This window comes from Sphaerodactylus townsendi, linkage group LG03 (genome assembly GCF_021028975.2).
Source record: "Sphaerodactylus townsendi isolate TG3544 linkage group LG03, MPM_Stown_v2.3, whole genome shotgun sequence".
Classification (NCBI taxonomy): Eukaryota; Metazoa; Chordata; class Lepidosauria; order Squamata; family Sphaerodactylidae; genus Sphaerodactylus; species Sphaerodactylus townsendi.
Genome location: NC_059427.1, coordinates 159,464,839 through 159,486,103, shown reverse-complemented (window position 1 = coordinate 159,486,103; position 21,265 = coordinate 159,464,839). Strand labels below are relative to the sequence as shown.

At 47.9% G+C, this 21,265-nt stretch overlaps 1 protein-coding gene across 7 annotated transcripts in view; it reads right to left on the bottom strand.

The window, feature by feature from the left end:
• Positions 1–21,265, bottom strand: part of SMARCA4 (SWI/SNF related, matrix associated, actin dependent regulator of chromatin, subfamily a, member 4) — a 116,208-nt gene that overhangs the window by 61,500 nt on the left and 33,443 nt on the right. For all 7 annotated transcript variants that reach the window (XM_048491838.1, XM_048491841.1, XM_048491836.1 and 4 more), the window contains exons 8-17: positions 20,016–20,142; positions 14,396–14,569; positions 12,792–12,965; positions 12,054–12,221; positions 10,107–10,157; positions 9,092–9,222; positions 7,845–7,902; positions 4,408–4,526; positions 776–926; positions 283–446 (exon numbers count right to left, since the gene is read on the bottom strand). In XM_048491838.1, the coding sequence (XP_048347795.1) occupies positions 283–446; positions 776–926; positions 4,408–4,526; positions 7,845–7,902; positions 9,092–9,222; positions 10,107–10,157; positions 12,054–12,221; positions 12,792–12,965; positions 14,396–14,569; positions 20,016–20,142 (1,317 nt within the window). The remainder of the gene's footprint in view (positions 1–282; positions 447–775; positions 927–4,407; positions 4,527–7,844; positions 7,903–9,091; positions 9,223–10,106; positions 10,158–12,053; positions 12,222–12,791; positions 12,966–14,395; positions 14,570–20,015; positions 20,143–21,265) is intronic.

Below are 21,265 nucleotides of genomic sequence, written 5' to 3'. Positions count from 1 at the left end.
TTTCAGTGAAAAATCTCGGTTTTCATCGATTTGCCTTGGTTTTCATCGATTTCATCTTTTCAGACGGATTACCAACGAAAACTGAGGTTCCACTGTATATATTTTTTAAAAATACAAATAGAATTCATCCTGTAGCCGTTTGTTCAGTTCTGTAGGCCCAGTAGAAATCTTATAAGCTAACACATTCTTGCATGCATCACTAATGTATTTGCATTGGAACTCAGAGCTTTGCAAATTCGAGAGCCTCACCGAAGAGTCCGAGAATCTATAGAGAATACTTACGACAGAGGTACTATAATGAGGAAGGGTCCGTTAATGCGTTTGTGCTCCATGAGGTATGTAATTAAAGCAATGGTCTGGATTGTCTTGCCCAGACCCATTTCATCCGCCAGGATCCCGTTCAGATTATTATTGTACAAGGATACCAGCCATTCCAAGCCTTTAATCTAGGAGAGAAAAAGGAACATGAGCCCATCATGCCAAGCAGAAGAGAGTGTCAAAGCTGACTTTTGCAATACACCGTCAGAACAACACTCTACACAGTGCAGCCAGCACACATGTGGAGCTACCCGATACCAGAACTCCCCAGAGTGCTCAGCAGGGCCACGTGCTGCTCTGCGGCCTGAAATCCTTTAAATGGGGAGTGCCAGAGACTGCAGCATCTGGGGCCCTTCTGCATGCAAAACAGCTGCCCTCCCAGCGGCCACTGACCCCTCCCTTGATTCTAATGGGAAATCAGTCAGGTCTGTTGAGAAGCTGACTTCCTGCCTCTCACCTGGTACTGTTTGAGGACACCGTTCACCATGAGCGAGGACTGCTTGTCCACCCTTTCAGTGACTGCATGGGCCACCGCATAATAAGACTGCAACCCCCTTGCCAGGGCTTGAGACACTCCATACTCGTCATCAACATCCTGCTTAGCATTCCTGGGAAAAGAATTTGAACAACATTTTTTTTTAAAAGGCCAGGCTTTTTTCATTAGCAATTTATTTCCAACCACCTACAATACATACATCAGGGATACTTTTCCCTGCCCACGCAACAGCCTTTCATTGGTCTAGAGTCACGGTTGAATTCACCAATCACGTTAAAGGTCAATCATTGCTACTTTTGCCCCTAGACCAGGGGTCTGCAACCTGCGGCTCTCCAGATGTTCATGGACTACAATTCCCATCAGCCCCTGCCAGCATGGCCACTTGGTCACCCACATTGCTCGCACAAAGCAACAGCCAAACAACTCTCGTTTCCTTCTGAAAGATGTCAAACCCTTCCTCTTTGTTCTAAACTGAAACTGAAACTACCAGCTACCAAAGATGCTACACTAATGGCTTATGTTGATGCAGATTGGGCTGGAGACCTAACTGATGGAACATCCACCAGCGGTCACATCTTCTTGTTTGGATAGTTTAACGCAGGTTTGGTTGCCTTCATACACTGGTATAGGAAGTGGTATTTCTTTGCCAAAATCCTTGAGTAGTTGGCATAGCCACTGCAATTCTTGACAAACGTGCGCAACAGAAACGTATTCTGCTTCTGTGGTAGATGCTGCTACAATTTCTTGTTTGGTGCTTGGTCAATTGCCAGCATGGTTCAATTCTGGGCTGAAATTTCAGAAGCCACCGGACACCTCAGATCCAAGGATTTCCCTGGTGTGTTCAGTCTCGCTGGGAATAAGACTGTCAGGATTACAGCAGCGTCTCACACACACACACACACGCACGCACGCACACACTATCCAGACAGTTTCATAGAATAGAATCCTAAGCGGATTCTGCATGGGCCAAAAGCAGCAGTGTGAAAACGGTTTAAAATGGTGTAAAAGGGTTTGCGGCATTTTCACACCGCTGTTTTTGGCCCATGCGGAATCCGCCACAGAGTTGGAAGAGACCCCAAGGGCCATCAACACCCTGCAATGAAGGACACAATCAAAGCACTCCTGCCAGGTGGGCCATCCAGCCTCACTTAAAAAACCTCCAAAGAGGGAGACTCCACCACACTCCGAGGGAGTGCATTTCGCTGTCCGACAGCCCTTACTGTCAGGAAGTTTTTTCTGATGTTTAGGTGGAATCTCTTCTCCTTCACCTTGAACCCATGACTCCGGATGGGACTCTACAATGGATCATAAACCCCAAGGGCCATCACATCCAACCCCCTGCAATGCAGGAAGACACAATGAAAGCACTCCTGACAGATGGCCAGCCAGCCATCTCTTTAAAGCCATCTCAGGACGTTTTTTCTGATGTTTAGGTGGAATCTCTTCTCCTTCACCTTGAACCCATCACTCCTGGTCCTGGTCTCTGGGGCAGCAGAAAACAAACTTGCTCCCTCACCAGCATGACATGGGCTAAAAAATGGCAAATGCAGTTCAATGTAGCAAAATGTAAAGTGATGCACATGGGGCAAAAAATCCAAACTTCACATACACGCTACAAGGGTCAGTGCTATCAGTCACAGACCAGGAAAGGGATTTGGGCGTCTTAGTTGATAGTTCCATGGGAATGTCAACTCAATGCATGGCAGCTTTGAAAAAGGCAAACTCTATGCTGGGGATGATTAGGAAAGGAGTTGATAATAAAACTGCAAGGATTGTCATGCCCTTATATAAAGCCGTGGTGCGACCGCACTGGAGTACTGTGTTCAGTTCTGGTCGCCACATCTCAAAAAGGATATTGAAGAGATAGAAAAAGTGCAGAGAAGGGCAACGAGGATGATTGAGGGACTGGAACACCTTCCTTATGAGGAGAGGCTGCAGCGTTTGGGACTCTTTAGTTTGGAGAGGAGACGGCTGAGGGGGGATATGATTGAAGTCTATAAAATCATGCATGGGGTAGAAAATGTTGACAGAGAGAAATTTTTCTCTCTTTCTCTCAATACTAGAACCAGGGGGCATTCATTTGAAAATGCTGGGGGGAAGAATTAGGACTAATAAAAGGAAACACTTCTTCACGCAAAGTGTGATTGGAGTTTGGAATATGTTGCCACAGGAGGTGGTGATGGCCACTAACCTGGATAGCTTTAAAAAGGGCTTGGACAGCTTATGGAGGAGAAGTCGATCTATGGCTACCCATCTTGATCCTCTTTGATCTGAGATTGCAAATGCCTTAGCAGACCAGGTGCTCAGGAGCAGCAGCAGCAGAAGGCCCTTGCTTTCACATCCTGCATGTGAGCTCCCAATGGCACCTGGTGGGCCACTGTGAGTAGCAGAATGCTGGACTAGATGGACTCTGGTCTGATCCAGCAGGCTAGTTCTTATGTTCTTATGACATCCCTTCAGAGGGCAGACGAACAGTGAGATTTGAGTCCAGCGGCATCTTAGCAACCAACGAGATTTGCCAGCAATACACTTTCAAGGGCCAAAACTTCCTTCATCAGATGCCTGACAAAGGACGTTTAGACTCTCAAAAGCCAAATCTCCAACATTCTTCTTCTCTAAGGAACATATTTGGTCATTGACCATAAATAAAGTCCTCCTAAATAAAGTCCTGCTCCTCCCCCCCTCCCCCTCCCTCCTCAGCACCACTGGATTCGAATCAAACTATCCAGACAGAAAAGAAATGAGTGCAAACCAGGCTTGCCGTTGAGCTCCCCCGCTTACTCCTTCCCTTGCATGGGGAGCCACATCTGTACACATCCTGGTTCAGGAAGTTCTTTGACATGACTCCGCTCTGCTGGTGCCACAACAAACTGGAATGTGTCCTTTACCTCTGTACCCACATGGGGAGAGGGAGTGACACCAGTCACGAATCATGAGAGGAGGAAGGACAACTTTTGAACAGTTTGCTTAAAGAGTAAATCGCAAAAGCGGTCAAGAGGAGACAAAACACAAGGCAAAGGGCTTGAGAGCCAGCATGGCGTTGTGGTTAAGAGCACTCTAATCTGGAGAAACGGATTTGATTCCCCACTCTGCCACTTGAGCTGTGGAGGTTTATGTGGGGAACCAGATTAGCTTGTGCACTCCAACACATGCCAGCTGGGTGGCCTTGGGCTAATCACAGTTCTCTGAGCTCTCTCAGCCCCACCTACCTCACAGGGTGTTTGCTGTGAGGGGGGAAGGGCAAGGAGATTGTAAGCCCCTTTGAGTCTCCTTTCAGGAGAGAAACGAGGGACATAAATCCAAACTCCCTCTTCTTGAGCAGTGATTGTCCAGGTAGAATTTGGATCTTTCTGTTCCTGAATTCAACACTTGCGTATTTGTGAATCTGTGCAAGCAATGGTCAGGTCTTCCTCTTACAAACTTGCATTACTACTCCCCCCTGCCCCCCCCCCCGACACACAAAAGAACAGTGTTTTCCCAACAACCTCTCAAAGGGAGCACTCCATACGCATTTACTTTGAGAACTCCCCAGCACCTAACAGGAAAAACGGAAAGACACTAACTGACATACAAGGGAACAAAATGAAACCCACTCTATAATGTGCCTGGCATCCACTTCAGACACGTCATCACTGTCTGGATCGGGAATCTTCTTCTTCTCTTCCACAGGCAAAGAAGGCTGGGACGGCTGCGGCTGTTCCTCTTCTTCCTCCTGCCAGAAATTGAGACCACATCAAAATACACATGCAGAGTGCGATAAGTAAAATATTAAAGATAATTCAGATGCCTTCAGCCAAGGTTCCCATCCAGAATAGAATATATACCCCACATAAACAACTCCCTGCAAGGAGAGAACAAAGCCATTAGGGAGAAAAATACTAGCTTAGTCCACATCCTGGTGCACTTATTTTCCATTAGCCCAATCCTTTTGAGCCTGTGGGCAACTCCAGAATTCTGATACAGTATGGTGAGCGCAGCCACAAAATGGCTGCCATAGGGGGTGGAGCCAAACACAAAATGGCAGCCACAGTTTACCTTCAGTCACACAGTGAAGATCCTGGAGTGGCAGTTACTACCAAAGCAATGTTTTTAAAAATCTGCATAGTCAGTCAAATCTCCCGTGGCCAAACAGAAGCCTTGATGGGCAGAAATCCCACCTATCCCAGCCGACTTTCTGACAACACTTGGGCACCAGAAAAGGTGTTGGTGGGCGCCATGTTTTACACGCAGAGGAATATTACAAAAATGTCATTTTCCCAGTAGCAGAACTGGTGCAATCCAATCTACGACTTCAGGATTTAGCCACTTATCCGTATCACACCCCACCCACCCAGAGATATAGCATTACGATCTTCAGTGAACGAGGAGTCTGTGTGGACATCATTTGTAGACACGTTAGTGGGATCACAGAGACATGAAGGAGCAGCAGTGGCGTAGTGGTTAAGAGCAGGTGTACTCTAATCTGGAGGAACCGGGTTTGATTCCCCGCTCTGCCGCTTGAGCTGCGGAGGCTTATCTGGGGAATTCAGATTAGCTTGTGCACTCCCACACACGCCAGCTGGGTGACCTTGGGCTAGTCACAACTTCTCAGAGCTCTCTCAGCCCCACACACCTCACAGGGTGTTTGTTGTGAGGGGGGAAGGGAAAGGAGTTTGTACGCTCCTTTGAGTCTCCTTACAGGAGAGAAAGGGGGGATATAAATCCAACTCTTCTTCTTCTTGTATCAAAGAACAAACAACGGAACTTTGGCCCTTTCCGCACGGGCCAATTAAACTGGGGTAAACCCGGTTAAAAACTCGGGGTGGGGGGTGGGGGAACTTTGCACTGATCCTGATCCTAACACAGCTCCATTCCCCCACCACCACCCGGGTTTTTCAAGAATCGCGTTATGTGAGATTCTTTTGTTTTAATGTGGCCAAGCTATGTTAAAACAAAAGAATCACACATAACGTGATTGTCAAAACCCCTTCCCCAGCTCCCATCTTCAGAACCATGCAGGGGAAATGGGCTGCATCATGGCCTGGGGGGTCAGTCCTGCTTCACAGGCAGGCGGGGGGAGGGGGGTAAGGCAGGCAGGGAAGTTTTTTTTTTAAAGCGCCTTCGTGCGAAGGTGTGTGTCCCGGCCTTCCCCCTGCTTTTATGGGCCCGTGTGGAAAGGGCTTTTGCAAATCATCTCTCAGGAACTCAAAAGGAGAACCTGAAATATCCAGGCACCGGCTGTTTTCCCATCCGTGAGCTTTCCTGAGCCACAAGCCAAGCTGCTGCCATGTCACAAAAGCGTAGAGCCGTGGTGGCGAACCTTTGGCACTCCAGATGTTATGGACTACAATTCCCATCATCCCCTGCCAGCATGGCCAATTGGTCATGCTGGCAAGGGCTGATGGGAATTGTAGTCCATAACATCTGGAGTGCCAAAGGTTCGCCACCACTGGCGTAGAGGACAGGTGTGAAGGCAGAGTGAAGTGGGCATTTGCAGAAACAGCCTGGAAAGGAGGTACAGCACAAATCTGAAAGTCATCCACTAAAGAGAATCTGTGGGGAAAGGCCTCAAGGGGACAGGAGTGAGAGAATGTTGGGAAATTGTGACTGGGAGAAGAACTGGAAGAGGCAGACATTGGCTGAGCTGCCATGACATCACAGGACATTCGGGAGAAAGCAATGCGTGATTCATAGACACAGAAAGAGCAGCGGGATCTTGATGGGAAGGGATTTAGAAAGGTAAGGAGGGTTCCAAGCTGGTTTCACTTCCTATGTATGCAGGAACCCTGGTTATCCTTAATAAGGACCAACGTTACTATTGGTGACCTAATACTTAACTATGGTTATGGTTGTCAGAGGGGAATGTGATCTAAACGAGAAAATGCCATTAAGTCAAGCAACTGGGAAAATGTCATCATGTGCTTGGCATATGCTTTCACTGAAGAAGAAGAAGAAGAAGAAGAAGAAGGAGAAGGAGAAGGAGAAGGAGGAGGAGGAGGAGGAGGAGGAGGAGGAGGAGGAGGAGGAGGAGAAGGAGAAGGAGAAGGAGAAGGAGAAGGAGGAGGAGGAGGAGGAGGAGGAGGAGGAGGAGGAGAAGGAGAAGGAGAAGGAGAAGAAGGAGGAGGAGAAGGAGAAGGAGGAGGAGGAGGAGGAGGAGAAGGAGGAGGAGGAGGAGAAGGAGAAGGAGAAGGAGAAGAAGGAGGAGGAGGAGGAGTTGTTTATATTCCCCCCTTTCTCTCCTATAAGGAGACTCAAAGGGGCTTACAAACTACTTTCCCTTCCTCCCCTCCCCCACAACAAACACCCTGTGAGGTGGGTGGGGCTGAGAGAGCTCTTAAAGAACTGTGACTAGCCCAAGGTCACCCAGCTGGCACGTGTTGGGGTGCACAAGTTAATCTGGTTCACCAGACAAGCTTCCACAGCTCAAGCAGCAGAGTGGGGAATCAAACCCAGTTCTCCGGATTAGAGTGCACCTGCTCTTAACCACTACACCACGCTGGCTCTTCCACTGGGTCTGCAGACTGAGCTGTTGCTTGATGTCACATGCCATTTTGGTCATGCACATTAAGCTCTTCCAGCAACACAGGAAATGCAGGGTGTTGTTGCATACAATGTGCACAATACTGATTAAGGCTGTGCTGTCATGCTATGAGAACACCACATCCACTTTTAAACAAACGGGAACAAGCTTTACACGTTGGGACTGCGCATACAGCCCAGGAGGCAGAGGCAAACGTGCCACTCAGTTTAGCCTGACTCAACTTATGTATTACCTAAGGGAAAAAAAGGGGAAACAATTACGCTGAAAGTGAGTACCACGACATGGGTTTCTAGCCAAGGTCAATTTTATCTGTTCAGAGTATGAAATGAGAACAGAGAAAAAGTTGAACGGCGGACCAAAGCTGAAACACAACACTGACGTTTTCTGGCAATCCATCCCTGAAGGAAAGAAATGCTCCTGAGTTGGGGCACATTTGATTTCTTGGTTTTGGTCTAGGTCAGAGAAAATAGAGTAAAGAAAACAGACCTGGAGCCAAAGATTCCTTCTTACCTCTTCCTCCTCCTCCGATCCACTTTCCTCACTGTCAGATCTCGGAGCTACTTCATATCTATTTGAACAGTTATTACATATTTAAAGAAACTGACACAGTGTGATGAACAAATCTGTAGGAAAACATTCATTATGTTCAGCGGGGTATTCTGACCAGGGGTGCTCTTCCCTTCCGGCTCAGAAAACAAGATGATTTCTGACATCACCTGGAGGACAAGGTGGAGGGGGCAGTGGCACAGCGCCAATGGGGGGGGGGCGCCCCGGGGGGAGCAGTGGCAGAAGCGTGGCTGGGTCGTGGCGGGGGTGTTCTGGGGCGGGGCAGGGGGCGCAGTTTCCCCTTAATCTGCCCGGGGCTTGCTTCTACAAAAAGCACGTTTGCATTATCACATTTATCTTCTTTTGGGAGAAGTGAACAGGCAATAAACTTGGCAAATGGGGGGACGAATCAGCGGCAATCACTGTCCTCTCTTCTAAATTGGCTTCTTCAGCAAATGGTATCTAGCTGTATACTGCCTTTGAACGTGGAAGTTCCATTATAACTATCATGGCTACTATACTCTGTTCCACATAAAGAAGATAGTAGATTGTGCATTCCTCTGCCACAACGCACAGGACGTTGGATCTTCTTTGTGCCTGGGCATAGTTCTTACATAGCCCTGCTCTCCCCATCCATTTGAAAGTAAAAATACATTTTGGCATAAACGCTCTTGTATCAAAATAGCATCTTCAATAATGCACAAAATAATGGATTTGACAAAGGCAGTGCATAAAAATGAATGATAATTCATTAGTTTGGGACTATATTCTAATGTGGAACAACACAACTTTCTCAATCGCGGCACCTCAACTGACTGAACTATCATCCTTCTGTAGAACAGAGTATAATAACTGATACTAGAAGACTGATTAAAGCCACCCCAGACCGACAAATTTGGAGATTATTGGCGGTCAATTCTCTCTCTCTCTCTCTCTCTCTCTCTCTCTCTATCTTTCTTATCTCTCTATCTATCTAATCTATCTATTTATTTATTATATTTATAGACCGCCTCACAAAAATTACTTTCAATCTTGAAAGCTGCCAAGGCACCAATGCTTCCTGCTCCCTGAATTTTCTAAAATCATTTAGGCAGCGTTGGACTTTCAGTTGGTCCAAGTTATAATAATAGTGCAGCACCTGACTATGTCACAGAAACCAAGGATGCTGTTTGCATGAAAACAGAACAGAAGGTGATGGGCTGGAACCTTACCCGGGATTCATCTCTAACCAAGCGTCCAGTTGCCCTGCCTTTGGCGCGTCTGTGCCAGTAAGAATGTTCCCGCTTTCTACGTGGATCACCTTCACCGGGAGGTCACTCATTTGGCTAGTTTCATCCAAAGGCTAAAAAAAAGCATCAAGGCACAGTAAGAATTCCTCCTTAACTCCTTGGCAAACTGGGATTCAGGTCAACGAAAGCAGAGGACAGAATCCTGACGCTCACACAGAAATTGCATTAATGCTCTCCTTACTGTAGGACTGTGACTAATATGATAGACACACAATTTGAGTACAGAGATGTCCTAGCAGAAATTGAGGAAGTGCAGGAACGGGGGGCAAGCTTGACATGTGCTGGAGTAGCTGAGCTGAGCATTCTTGCTAGTTGTTAGGAACCAGCTGTGGATCACCAGGGGCGTATCAGCCAGAGGGACATGGGGAGCAATTGACCCCGGGCACCACTCATTAGATCATACAGGGGGCAAAATCGCCACCCACAGAACTCCAGCAGAGAGGTGCCCATGCCTGGGCTGGGAGCCTGCTGCGGGCCCGTCGAGCACCCCTTGGCCTGGTCCCGCCAGGCTGCCCAGGACCACCTCCCTCGCCGGCTGAGGTAAGTGAGGGGCGGGGTGAGGGATGAGGGGTGCTTGAGCAGGTGTTGCCCCAGGCACCATTTTCTCCAGGTTCACCTCTGTGGATCACAGAAGATGAATCTTTGAATTCTATGGCCATCTCGTTTAGTGAGTGACCGGACGAAGGCCATTCAGCAAGCTTTATAGCTAAGTGGGAATTTGAGTCCAGGTCTTTGTGGGTGAATCAGTAAAGGGTTCAAATGCTGCTAGACATAAGGTTGGTAAGTTATAAAGATTGTGTAGGGGTTATAACCAGTCTCAACAGACAGTCACAAGTTGCGATCATCTGTTCTTGGGATGAAATGTTCTCACAGCAGATGATGGACTTTCCTAACACACTGTTCTGTCCAGCATGCAAGCACAATTGTTAGCTCTTACCTCACCATCGGGTCCCATTACTGGCGTCTGCCCTTCTGCAGCTTCAGCCTTCTGGAAATAAAGATAACGAATACAACCTCTACTATTAGTGTGAACAACAGCCAAAGGCATTTTCAAACGTACTATTTTTGTGCAAGGTCGGTAAGACCTCATATCTACTCTTCACTGGTCGACAAGAGAAGTAAATCATCCTGAAGGGAAATGGAATCTTGGGGGAACTTCAGGCAGCTGTTCCTTCTCGGAGTGGAAGGTTTGGGCAGGGGTGTACCACCCATGGGGATGGGGTCAAATGAAGAGCTGGGTCGGCGCGGGGGGGGGGGGGGGCGCCTAAAGACAGAGCCAGCCTGCTGCCGGGAGAAAGCCTGCTGCTGTGGTGCCCGTCCCAGCGGCCTCCTTCCCTCCCCAGGCCCTCAGGAGTGGAGCTCAGGGGCAGCTTGGAGGGGCACAATGGGGGCAGGCTGGCTCCTGGGCCGCCTGCTGAGGCACCCTGCCCCCCCTTCCCTACAGGCCAGCTTCTGACCTCTCCGGAGCCTGGGGAAGGCAGTGGGTGGCCTGCAGGTAGGCGGGGGACTGGTCGGGAAGGGGGGGGGGCGGTTCGGATGGGCGCCGCGGTGCCAGGCTGGCCCAGTAGCCAGCCTGCTGCTGTGGTGTCCATCCAAGATGCCCCCAAGCCCCACCTTTGAGCACCGTGTGTGTGTGTATGCGCGCACACACGCGCCCGGAGAAGGTGTTGTCCCCAGGCACCATTCCCCCCCCACCCCGATGCTCCTCTGGGTGAACACCATCCAAACTATTCTAATTGGGAGACAACAAAAGACAAAAAGAATAGCTTCAAATGGGTGCTAGAACAAAGTGGCTATATTTAGGTATTGAAGCTCTTGGGACTCTTTAGTTTAGAGAGGAGACGTCTGAGGGGGGATATGATTGAAGTCTATAAAATTATGCATGGGGTAGAAAATGTTGACAGAGAGAAATTTCTCTCTCTTTCTCACAATACTAGAACCAGGGGGCATCCATTGAAAATGCTGGGGGGGAAGAATTAGGACTAATCAAAGGAAACACTTCTTCACGCAAAGTGCGATTGGTGTTTGGAATATGCTGCCACAGGAGGTGGTGATGGCCACTAACCTGGATAACTTTAAAAAGGGGCTTGGACAGATTTATGGAGGAGAAGTCGATTTATGGCTACCAATCTTGATCCTCTTTGATCTGAGATTGCAAATGCCTTAACAGTCCAGGTGCTCGGGAGCAACAGCCGCAGAAGGCCCTTGCTTTCACATCCTGCATGTGAGCTCCCAAAGGCACCTGGTGGGCCACTGCGAGTAGCAGAGAGCTGGACTAGATGGACTCTGGTCTGATCCAGCTGGCTTGTTCTTATGAAGCTGTGTTAATGATCATTCCTAATTTTTTTTTCCACGCTGCCTATGTCAGAGGAAACCCCTTTCTCCAACACGGAGAACCCTTTTTTGCCACCTGGAATAATAGGTCCCCACCCAAAGAAATAAAAAAAAGATTTTGCCTTTGATGAAGAGTATGTACAACCCTAAACATGCCAGGCAAGATACTGGGAAGGCAATAAATAGAACCCACTTTGATTCGCAGGCTTGAGATCCTCCTCTTTGCTTGCTGAAGATTGATGCTACCCTCCTTTGTTTAAACCAGAGGTCTGCAACCTGTGGCTCTCCAGTTGTTTATGGACTACAGTTGGCCATGCTGGCAGGGGCTGATGTGAATTGTAGTCCATGAACATCTGGAGAGCAGCAGGTTGCAGACCCCTGGCTATTGTCATGGAAACCCTACAAAGGTGCTGTACATTTGCTGCCACTTGATGACACTTCCCCCCACCAAACCACTGTTATTTTAAGAAAATCTCAGGCCAGAAGCTCCCAGTCAAAGCGGCAGCCGCAAAGTGACAGAGACTGAAATGTCGCTGATCACAACCGTTACCTTCTTTTTCTTCTTCTTCTTCTTCTCCTTGGCAACCTGAGCAGCCTTGTGCTGCCTCACCAGCTCTGTGAGGTTGGCAACGTACTCGTCGGTCTGCTGGAGCAGGTAGGCTAAGCGTTTATCTTTCTTCTGATCGATCAGCTTTCGATACCCTTCTTCGTCTTCAGCCTTTAAAAAAAAACATATGTACTTTTACTCAGTGGTGTAATGGTCCTAAATGGCACCCAGGGGCATGACCGGCTTTCCATGCACCCCCCCCGGCCCAGCTCTCCCCCCGCCCCCCCGCCTACAGGAACCAGCAGGGAGGGACGGGCGCTGCGACAGCAGGCCGGCTCCTGGGCTGTCCTGCCACCAAGGGGCCCACCTGAGCCGCCAGCCCTGCCCCCCTGCAGGTGCCAGGAGCTGGCCTGTAGGGTGGCCGGAGCAGAGGGGGGGGGCTCGTCGGTGGGCAGCCCAGGTGGACCCTGTGGCAGTAGACCTGCTCCTGCCTTCCCTGGCCTCCCGGGGGGAGGCACGAGCCGGCCTGTGACCGTGGCAACTAGCTCAGCCAGCGAGCGGCGCCCTGACATGGGGGGGAGCTGCCTGAAGCCTGGGGACATGGGATATCCCATGTCCTCATTAGCGGTACGCCTCTGCTTTTACTTCATCACCATCCCAGGAACAGCAGTGATGTAAAAGTGAAACTCTACCAAACAGAACGTTTCAGCCAAGAAAATCTCACACAGATCAAGGCCTCACCATCAGCCTGCGCATCCTCTCTTTCTCAATTCTTTCATTCTCCTTCTTCTGCTCGCGTTCCGTGTTGGCATGATACGTGGCCACCGCCTTCGTGAGTTTCTGAATCTTGCCCGTAACAGACCGGTGGTATTCTTTGAAATCCTTGGCATGCTGGAGAATGCTGTTGAGGTATTCCTGAAAAGGGATAGGTAGAAAAGGGATTATTGTTTTTTTAAATTAAACACTTTAATTAAACACTGTGTCCAGTTCTGGTCGCCGCATCTCAAAAAGGATATTGAGGAGATAGAAAAAGTGCAGAGAAGGGCAACAAGGATGACTGAGGGACTGGAGCACCTTCCCTATGAGGAGAGGATGCAGCGTTTGGGACTCTTTAGTTTGGAGAGGAGACGTCTGAGGTGGGATATGATCGAAGTCTATAAAATTATGCATGGGGTAGAAAATGTTGACACAGAGAATCTTTTCTCTCTTTCTCACAACACTAGAACTAGGGGGCATTCATTGAAAATGCTGGGGGGAAGAATTAGGACTAATAAAAGGAAACACTTGTTCATGCAACGTGTGATTGGTGTTTGGAATATGCTGCCAAAAGAGGTGGTGATGGCCACTAACCTGGATAGCTTTAAAAGGGGCTTGGACAGATTTATGGAGGAGAAGTCGATTTATGGCTACCAATCTTGATCCTCTTTGATCTGAGATTGAAAATGCCTTAACAGACTAGGTGATCGGGAGCAACAGCCGCAGAAGGCCCTTGCTTTCACATCCTGCATGTGAGCTCCCAAAGGCACCTGGTGGGCCACTGCGAGTAGCAGAGAGCTGGACTAGATGGACTCTGGTCTGATCCAGCTGGCTTGTTCTTATGTTCTTATTGAAAAAAACTTTTAAAAGAAGTTACAAAAAGGAAAAAAAGAGCAAGAATTTGATAGGTGAAGAATAAAAAAAGGGATTATTGGACAAGAAGGCGGCCAAACTTACAGAGCAAAAACTCTCATGATCACATGGAATCTAAGACATACACACACAGTCATATTAAAAACTGTGGTGTGGTTTCTCAGCAGCCTGAGGTACGGTGGCCTGTTATTGTTCCTTGCACGTCTTCACACTGGACCTCACCGGTTTTTTTAAATGCCTCTGAAGATGCCAGCCACAGATGCAGGTGAAAAGTTAGGAGCTAAAACCACCAGCCCACAGCCACACAGCCTGGAAAACCCACAACAGCCAGGTACGATACTTGCTTTATTAGCTATTCTCAAACATGGAATTCTCTGCGTAAGTAGCTAAGTCGGCTGCTGTACAATGTTGTAAGTCTCATCTGTCTCCACCTCTGTGTCAATAAATCAGTTACCCATGATGGGAGGAATTTTGCTTCTAAATGGGCCTGACTGTGGCTGGTAATTTTGGGGGACTCCTGTTCTCTCTTGTTTCGTCACTGAATGAGCTGGGGTGGGGAGTGGAGAGGAATCACAAGTCTGCTCTAATAAAAGACTTTAAAAAGTAAAGTACGGATATGATTAACACAACAGATCTTCGCCTCTTATCTCATATTTTCATCATCTTCATTCAGCATACCACACTGAAAAAAAAAGCCCTGAACAAAGAAAGCTTACTTGGTGTTTTTGCCGACGTTTGCGTTCTTGCTCAATCTTCTGCTGCTTCTCCAATTTCTCCGTGATGCGAGCCTCCCGCAAGGACTGCCGCTTGCTGCGTTTATAAGCCTTGGCGTTCAGCGCTGTCTCCAGAGCGGTATCTCTCCTCATGCACACCACAACCTCTTGACGCAGCTTTTGAGCAGAAAATGAATGAAAGGAGCCATCAGCTACACTGAGAGCAAAGAACAGGCCAGCATTCAGCCATGCTGGCAGCCAAAGGGCATGCTGGGTACGACCTCTCCTCCTGCAGCCAGGCCCACTGCTGATTGCCAAACTGATGACTGAATATCCGAATCTGCATGTCACACGGGCCCGTTCCACATGGGCCAAAAAACACAGATGAAAGGCGGGTTACACAAACCCGCCCTCGCCCCGTTCACATGACCTGCTCACATGGCCCGTTGCCGTGGACAGCCAGCCATGTGAACAGGGCAGGTGCCTTCGCACTGAGGGTTTTTTGGGGTCCCAACTGACCCCCAGGGCCATGAAATGTCCCTTTGTCCCTGTGTGGCTCTGCAGATGGGAGCTGGGGACTGCAATTCTCTTGTTGGATCACAGTCACCTATCGTGTCCTACAACCACAGCCGTTCGCTCGGCCACGGCTGAGAGGTGCATTAAAACAAAAGAATCGCACATAACGGGATTCTTGAAAAACCCGGGTTGGAGGGGGGGATGCGGAGCGGACACGCAAAGTTCCCTCCCAACCCAGGTTTTATCCTGCCCTTAACCCGTGTTTCTTGGACCGTGCATCTCACACCTTGCAGGGCGGTATATAAATATAAATATTTGTGTGTGTGTGTGTGTGTGTGTGTGTGTGTGTGTGTGTGTGTGTGTGTGTATGTATATGTATATATATGTATATGTATATATATGTATATGTGTATGTATATAAATAAATAAATAAATAAATAAATAAATAAATAAATAAATAAATAGAGTACACAAGTCACCTGGCTGTGATTTTTGGCACTTGTGTGCCCACTGTCGGGGTGTTTGTTTGTTTTATTCGATTTATATACCGCCCCCGCCCACAGGGCGATGAATAACTACATAACAACAAACATCAGTAATCATAGCATCAAGCAATGAAACATCAATAAACATACCCTCAATAAGCATAGAATCAATCAACACAGCATTACAAACAGCATTATAAACAACAATCGACACAGCGTTATAAACATAGCATTACAAACAAGAACATCAGTAACTGTAACATCGTAAACTGTAAGGCAACAATGCTCATAACAACAAACCTAATCAACATAGATAAACAACAATAAGCACGGTTGGCGACTTTTCCCTTCTGTAGCGTAAACTACAGAAAACACAATAACTAAGAACTAACCCCCAAATAATCTACAGCCGCGTTGGTGCATGAAGCCCAGCCTAGTGACTAATCTAAATACAGCATCATATCACTAACCTAAACTAAACCAAAAATCTAACTATACCTAACACAAGCTCAATGATACAAGAAGGTGCACTGGAGACTCAAAAGCTGGGGTGTGGCTGAGGGGTGTTTTTAAGTGTTCTGCACGCTAACATGCCGTTCCAGCTCATGGGGGCAGAAGGGTCATAGGCAAAAGGGAAGGACGGTTCTTCATTTTTCCAGAAAGATGTGTTTACCTTCAGAACAAAAGAGGGATCGTGTTGCAAGGCTAGTCAGTGGTGGAAAATACACAACTCTTCGCTGGCACATAGGGCACTACGTTCCAAAAATGGCCCGAAAAACGCCACTTCCACAGATAAAGTTCTGGGGAGAGAACGTGCATCGGTAGCTTGAACGGAACACATGTAGAACTTGGGATGACTTTGTAAAGGTGTCATGCACAGAAACAATGAATTGCAGACAGGTTGATAAAGGGAAGGTTCCTTGCAGGAACATCTGATGTGAGGATGGAAAGCTAATGGTGGGCCATCTTTTGCTCCTAGGTCCATGGAGAAGAGCGATCACTTTCCTTTCCAGTGTGCCGAATGAGGAACTGAAGAAACTCCCTGCACAACTGTATAGGAGAAACTGATAAATTCCTGGCAAAATTTGCTCAATGAACGCTTTCCACGATGCCTCATATATTTTATGACGTTGGAGAGATGGGAGGTTGGTGGCCTGACTGTAGCAGGGTTGTTGCAGTCAGCCCCTTCCTCCTTTGGCTTCCCAAAGAGACTTTGAAGAAGAAGAAGAGTTTGGATTTATATCCCCTCTTTCTCTCCAGTAGGAGACTCAAAAGGGCTTACAATCTCCTTGCCCTTCCTCCCTCACAACAAACACCCTGTGAGGTGGGTGGGGCTGAGAGAGCTCCGAGAAGCTGTGACTAGCCCAAGGTCACCCAGCTGGCGTGTGTGGGAGTGTACAGGCTAATCTGAATTCCCCAGATAAGCCTCCACAGCTCAGGTGGCAGAGCTGCGAATCAAACCCGGTTCCTCCAGATTAGATATACGAGCTCTTAACCTCCTACGCCACTGCTGCTCCTTTGGAAGCGGAACCACAAGCAGCAGCAGCGGAGGAGGAGGAGGAGGTTTGGATTTATATCCCCCCTTTCTCTCCTGGAAGGAGACTCAAAGGGGCTTACAATCTCCTTTCCCTTCCACCCCCACCCCCACAACAAACACCCTGTGAGGAGGGTGGGGCTGAGAGAGCTCCAAAGAACTGTGACGAGCCCAAGGTCGCCCAGCTGCGTGTGTGCTGGAGGGCACAAGCTAATCTGGTTCACCAGATAAGCCTCCAGCAGCTGAAGTGGCAAAGTGGGGGATCAAACCTGGCTCTCCAGATTAGACTGCCCCTGCTCTTAACCTCCACACTGGGATCTGCAAAGCGACAACAAGCCGTAGATTTTCCTTCAGAACAGAACCAAACCCCTTTTCTAGGCTGGGGCATGAGGAGGAAGGAGGTTCCAGGGTTTTGGCTTGGAAAAGAAAAAGCAGAGCTGGGGAGGGTCCCCGACAGTACGAATCACCCACCAGCTTGCACTAGAAAACGATGCAAAAACGATGCAAAAAAAGGGTACAACAGACCAGCCTGCGGAGCAAGTCAGAGGCTGAATCCTCACCAGAACAGCGTGCGAGAGAATGACTCAGCAGGGGAAAGTGCCAGCTACTCTCTCTATTTACACTGCCATCAGACCGTTCCTGTAGGCAGAGGGAAACGTCCCTGCTGAAAGCTAGACAAACCACCCACTGCTGCAGCCACCGCTCCTTCTCAGCTATCACTCACAGCCCCACTCAGGAGGACTCCAAGAAGGAGGTCATGTCGGGATCACTTCTTAAAGATCAGGCGCTGTTAGCACTATTTTCTTCATCTATGAAACAATGCTAGAAGAAGAAGAAGAAGAAGAAGAAGAAGAAGAAGAAGAAGAAGAAGAAGAAGAAGAAGAAGAAGAAGAAGAAGAAGAAGAAGAAGAAGAAGAAGAGCAGGAGGAGGAGGAGGAGTTTGGATTTATATCCCCCCTTTCTCTCCTTGTAGGAGACTCAAAGGGGCTTACAATCTCCTTGCCCTTCCCCCCTCACAACAAACGCCCTGTGAGGTGGGTGGGGCTGAGAGAGCTCTGAGAAGCTGTGACTAGCCCAAGGTCACCCAGCTGGCGTGTGTGGGAGTGTACAGGCTAATCTGAATTCCCCAGATAAGCCTCCACAGCTCAGGCAGCAGAGCTGGGAATCAAACCCGGTTCCTCCAGATTAGATACACGAGCTCTTAACCTCCTACACCACAGAACAGAAGCAGTGACGAAGCACAACACCCACCATCAATGGCTCCTCTTAGAATGATAGAATCATAGAGTTGGAAGAGACCTCAAGGGCCATCAAGTCCAACCCCGGACAGTGCAGGAACACACAATCAAAGCACGCCCGACAGATAACCATCCAGCCTGTTTAAAAACCTCCAACGGAGGAAACTCCACCACACTCCGAGGCAGTGAATTCCACTGTTGAACAACCCTGACTGCCAGGAAGTATTTCCTGATGTTTAGGTGGAATCTCTTCTCCTTTACCTTGAACACATTATTCCTGGTCCTAGTCTCTGGAGTCGCAGAAAACAAGCTTGCTCCCTCACCAACATGACATCCCTTCAAATATATAAACATGGCTATCTCACCTCTTAACCGTGTCTTCATCAAACTAAACATCCCCAGCTCCCTAAGCCTCTCCTTGTAGGGCATGGATTCCAGTCCTTTTACCATTTTGGCTGCCCTCCTCTGGACCCGTTCAATATCCTTCTTGAACAGCGGGGCCTGGAACTGGATGCAGTATTGCAGGTGAGGTCTGATCAATGCAGAGTAGAAAAAGGCAAACTCTATGCTGGGGATCATTAGGAAAGGAATTGATAATCAAACTGCAAAGATTGTCATGCCCTTATATAAAGCAGTGGTGCGACCGCACTTGGAGTACTGTGTCCAGTTCTGGTCGCCGCATCTCAAAAAGGATATTGAGGAGATAGAAAAAGTGCAGAGAAGGGCAACAAGGATGATTAAGGCACTGGAGCACCTTCCCTATGAGGAGAGGATGCAGCGTTTGAGACTCTTTAGTTTGGAGAGGAGACGGCTGAGGGGGGATATGATTGAAGTCTATAAAATTATGCATGGGGTAGAAAATGTTGACAGAGATAAATTTTTCTCTCTTTCTCACAATACTAGAACCAGGGGGCATTCATTTGAAAATGCTGGGGGGAAGAATTAGGACTAATCAAAGGAAACACTTCTTCACGCAAAGTGTGATTGGAGTTTGGAATATGTTGCCACAGGAGGTGGTGATGGCCACTAACCTGGATAGCTTTAAAAGGGGCTTGGACAGATTTATGGAGGAGAAGTTGATTTATGGCTACCAATCTTGATCCTCTTTGATCTGAGATTGCAAATGCCTTAACAGACCAGGTGCTCGGGAGCAACAGCCGCAGAAGGCCATTGCTTTCACATCCTGCATGTGAGCTCCTGGTGGACCACTGCGAGTAGCAGAGAGCTGGACTAGATGGACTCTGGTCTGATCCAGCTGGCTTGTTCTTATGTTCTTATGATGGTACAATTACTTCCCTCGATCTAGACACTAGACTCCTATTGATGCTGCCACGTTTCCACAAGAGGACAAAGAGAAGGAAGAGCTTGTGCGCCACACAGCAGGGGTGTATGAGGTGCAGACAGGCCTCTAAAAAGAAAGCATGGACAATTGGAAGCACCAAAATCTCAAATGAAGAAGCAACAAAAGCAAGGAAGAGAATACAGGGAATGGGGCATATGACTGAAGTGAGCCTCTACTGCAACCTGCGGCTCTCCAGATGTTCATGGACCACAATTCCCATCAGCCCCTGCCAGCAATTGGCCATGCAAGCCTAGCATTCCACTGAAGTCAAAACCAAGTAGCTTTGCCCAAATCTGACAATAAATTTCCGAGTAAAATAAGCTAATTATATCTAGGAGAGCCGAAGGCGGATTTCACACAGACTTCGGACATTGTTTTAAATTAAGATGGTCAAAAGTTGATTCTCATAACCTTTAACACCACTCTTGACAAAACAGATTGAAAACACGCTTTCCAAAATGGCTTCGGGTACCGGGCAAAGTCATTTTAGCTCTGACACAACACCCACCTGTCTCTGGAAGTTAAGCAGCCGCAGTGCTTTAAGTTCAATGGTAGCTTTGGTTCGCAGGTCACCAGCCAGGGACCCAGGAAGGTTTTCAAGTTCTTGGATTCTGTGGGCGATGCGAGCCTGCAGTCTGCACACCGCAGATCAGAAGAAGAAAACAAACATTCCAAGCGTTTCAGCTTCTCTAAGCAAAGAGTCACAGCAGAACCCCACCAAAGCGGGCCAGTTCTTTAAATGATTGAAAATGGTTTGTTCAACTAATGTTCTCCGCTGATTTCATTCATTCATTCATTCATTCATTCATTCATTCATTCATTCATTCATTCATTCATTCATTCATTCATTCATTCATTCATTCATTCATTCATTCATTCATTCATTCATGATCAATTTTATATACCGCCCCTCCCCCGAAGGGCTCTGGGCGGTTAACAACATAATAAAACAACAAACAAATGGAGCACAAAATAAATTATAAATTACAAATAAATAATATGGGCTCCATGAACCTTAAATCACGAAAACCCATTAAATGCAGCGTGTCATACAAACTTCCCAGCATCCGACATTAAAACTTTCAGTAAAAAACCCTCCCAAGGAGAGGGGGGAAAACGGTGGGTCTCACTGATGTTAAAGTCCCAAGATGGAAGGCACCAATCAGTGGCCAGTCCCCCCAAAGGCCCTGTACTTATCATGGTCCTGTACTTACCACATTTATTTAAATTTGTTCTGTACCTATATTTATTGCATTTTTAAACGTTGCAAACCCCTGAGCCCCCTGAGGGGAGAGGATATAAACAAGGTATTGTCGAAGGCTTTCACGGCCAGAATCAGTAGGGTGTTGTGGGTTCTCCGGGTTCTATGGTCGTGTTCCAGTAGCATTTTCTCCTGACGTCTCGCCTGCATCTGGGTAATGTGCATGTGTTAAGTCACAGGTGCCAAACTCGCGGCCCTCCAGATGTTATGGACTACAGTTCCCATCATCCCCATTCCAGCATCATGCTGGCAGGGGATGATGGGAACTATGTAGTCCATAACATCTGGAGGGCCGCGAGTTTGACACCTATGTGTTAAGTGGAATCCACCCATTTTAGCATATGTAGGTAACACTGAAGCTGCATACAAGCAAATTACACTTGCAAATTGAACCCTTTACACTTGTTAACCAATGCAAATGGTTCTTTCTCCCACCCTGGACATTCCACGGGTATATACACTCCACTTGCTTTACTTCCATCAGATCCTCTGAAGAT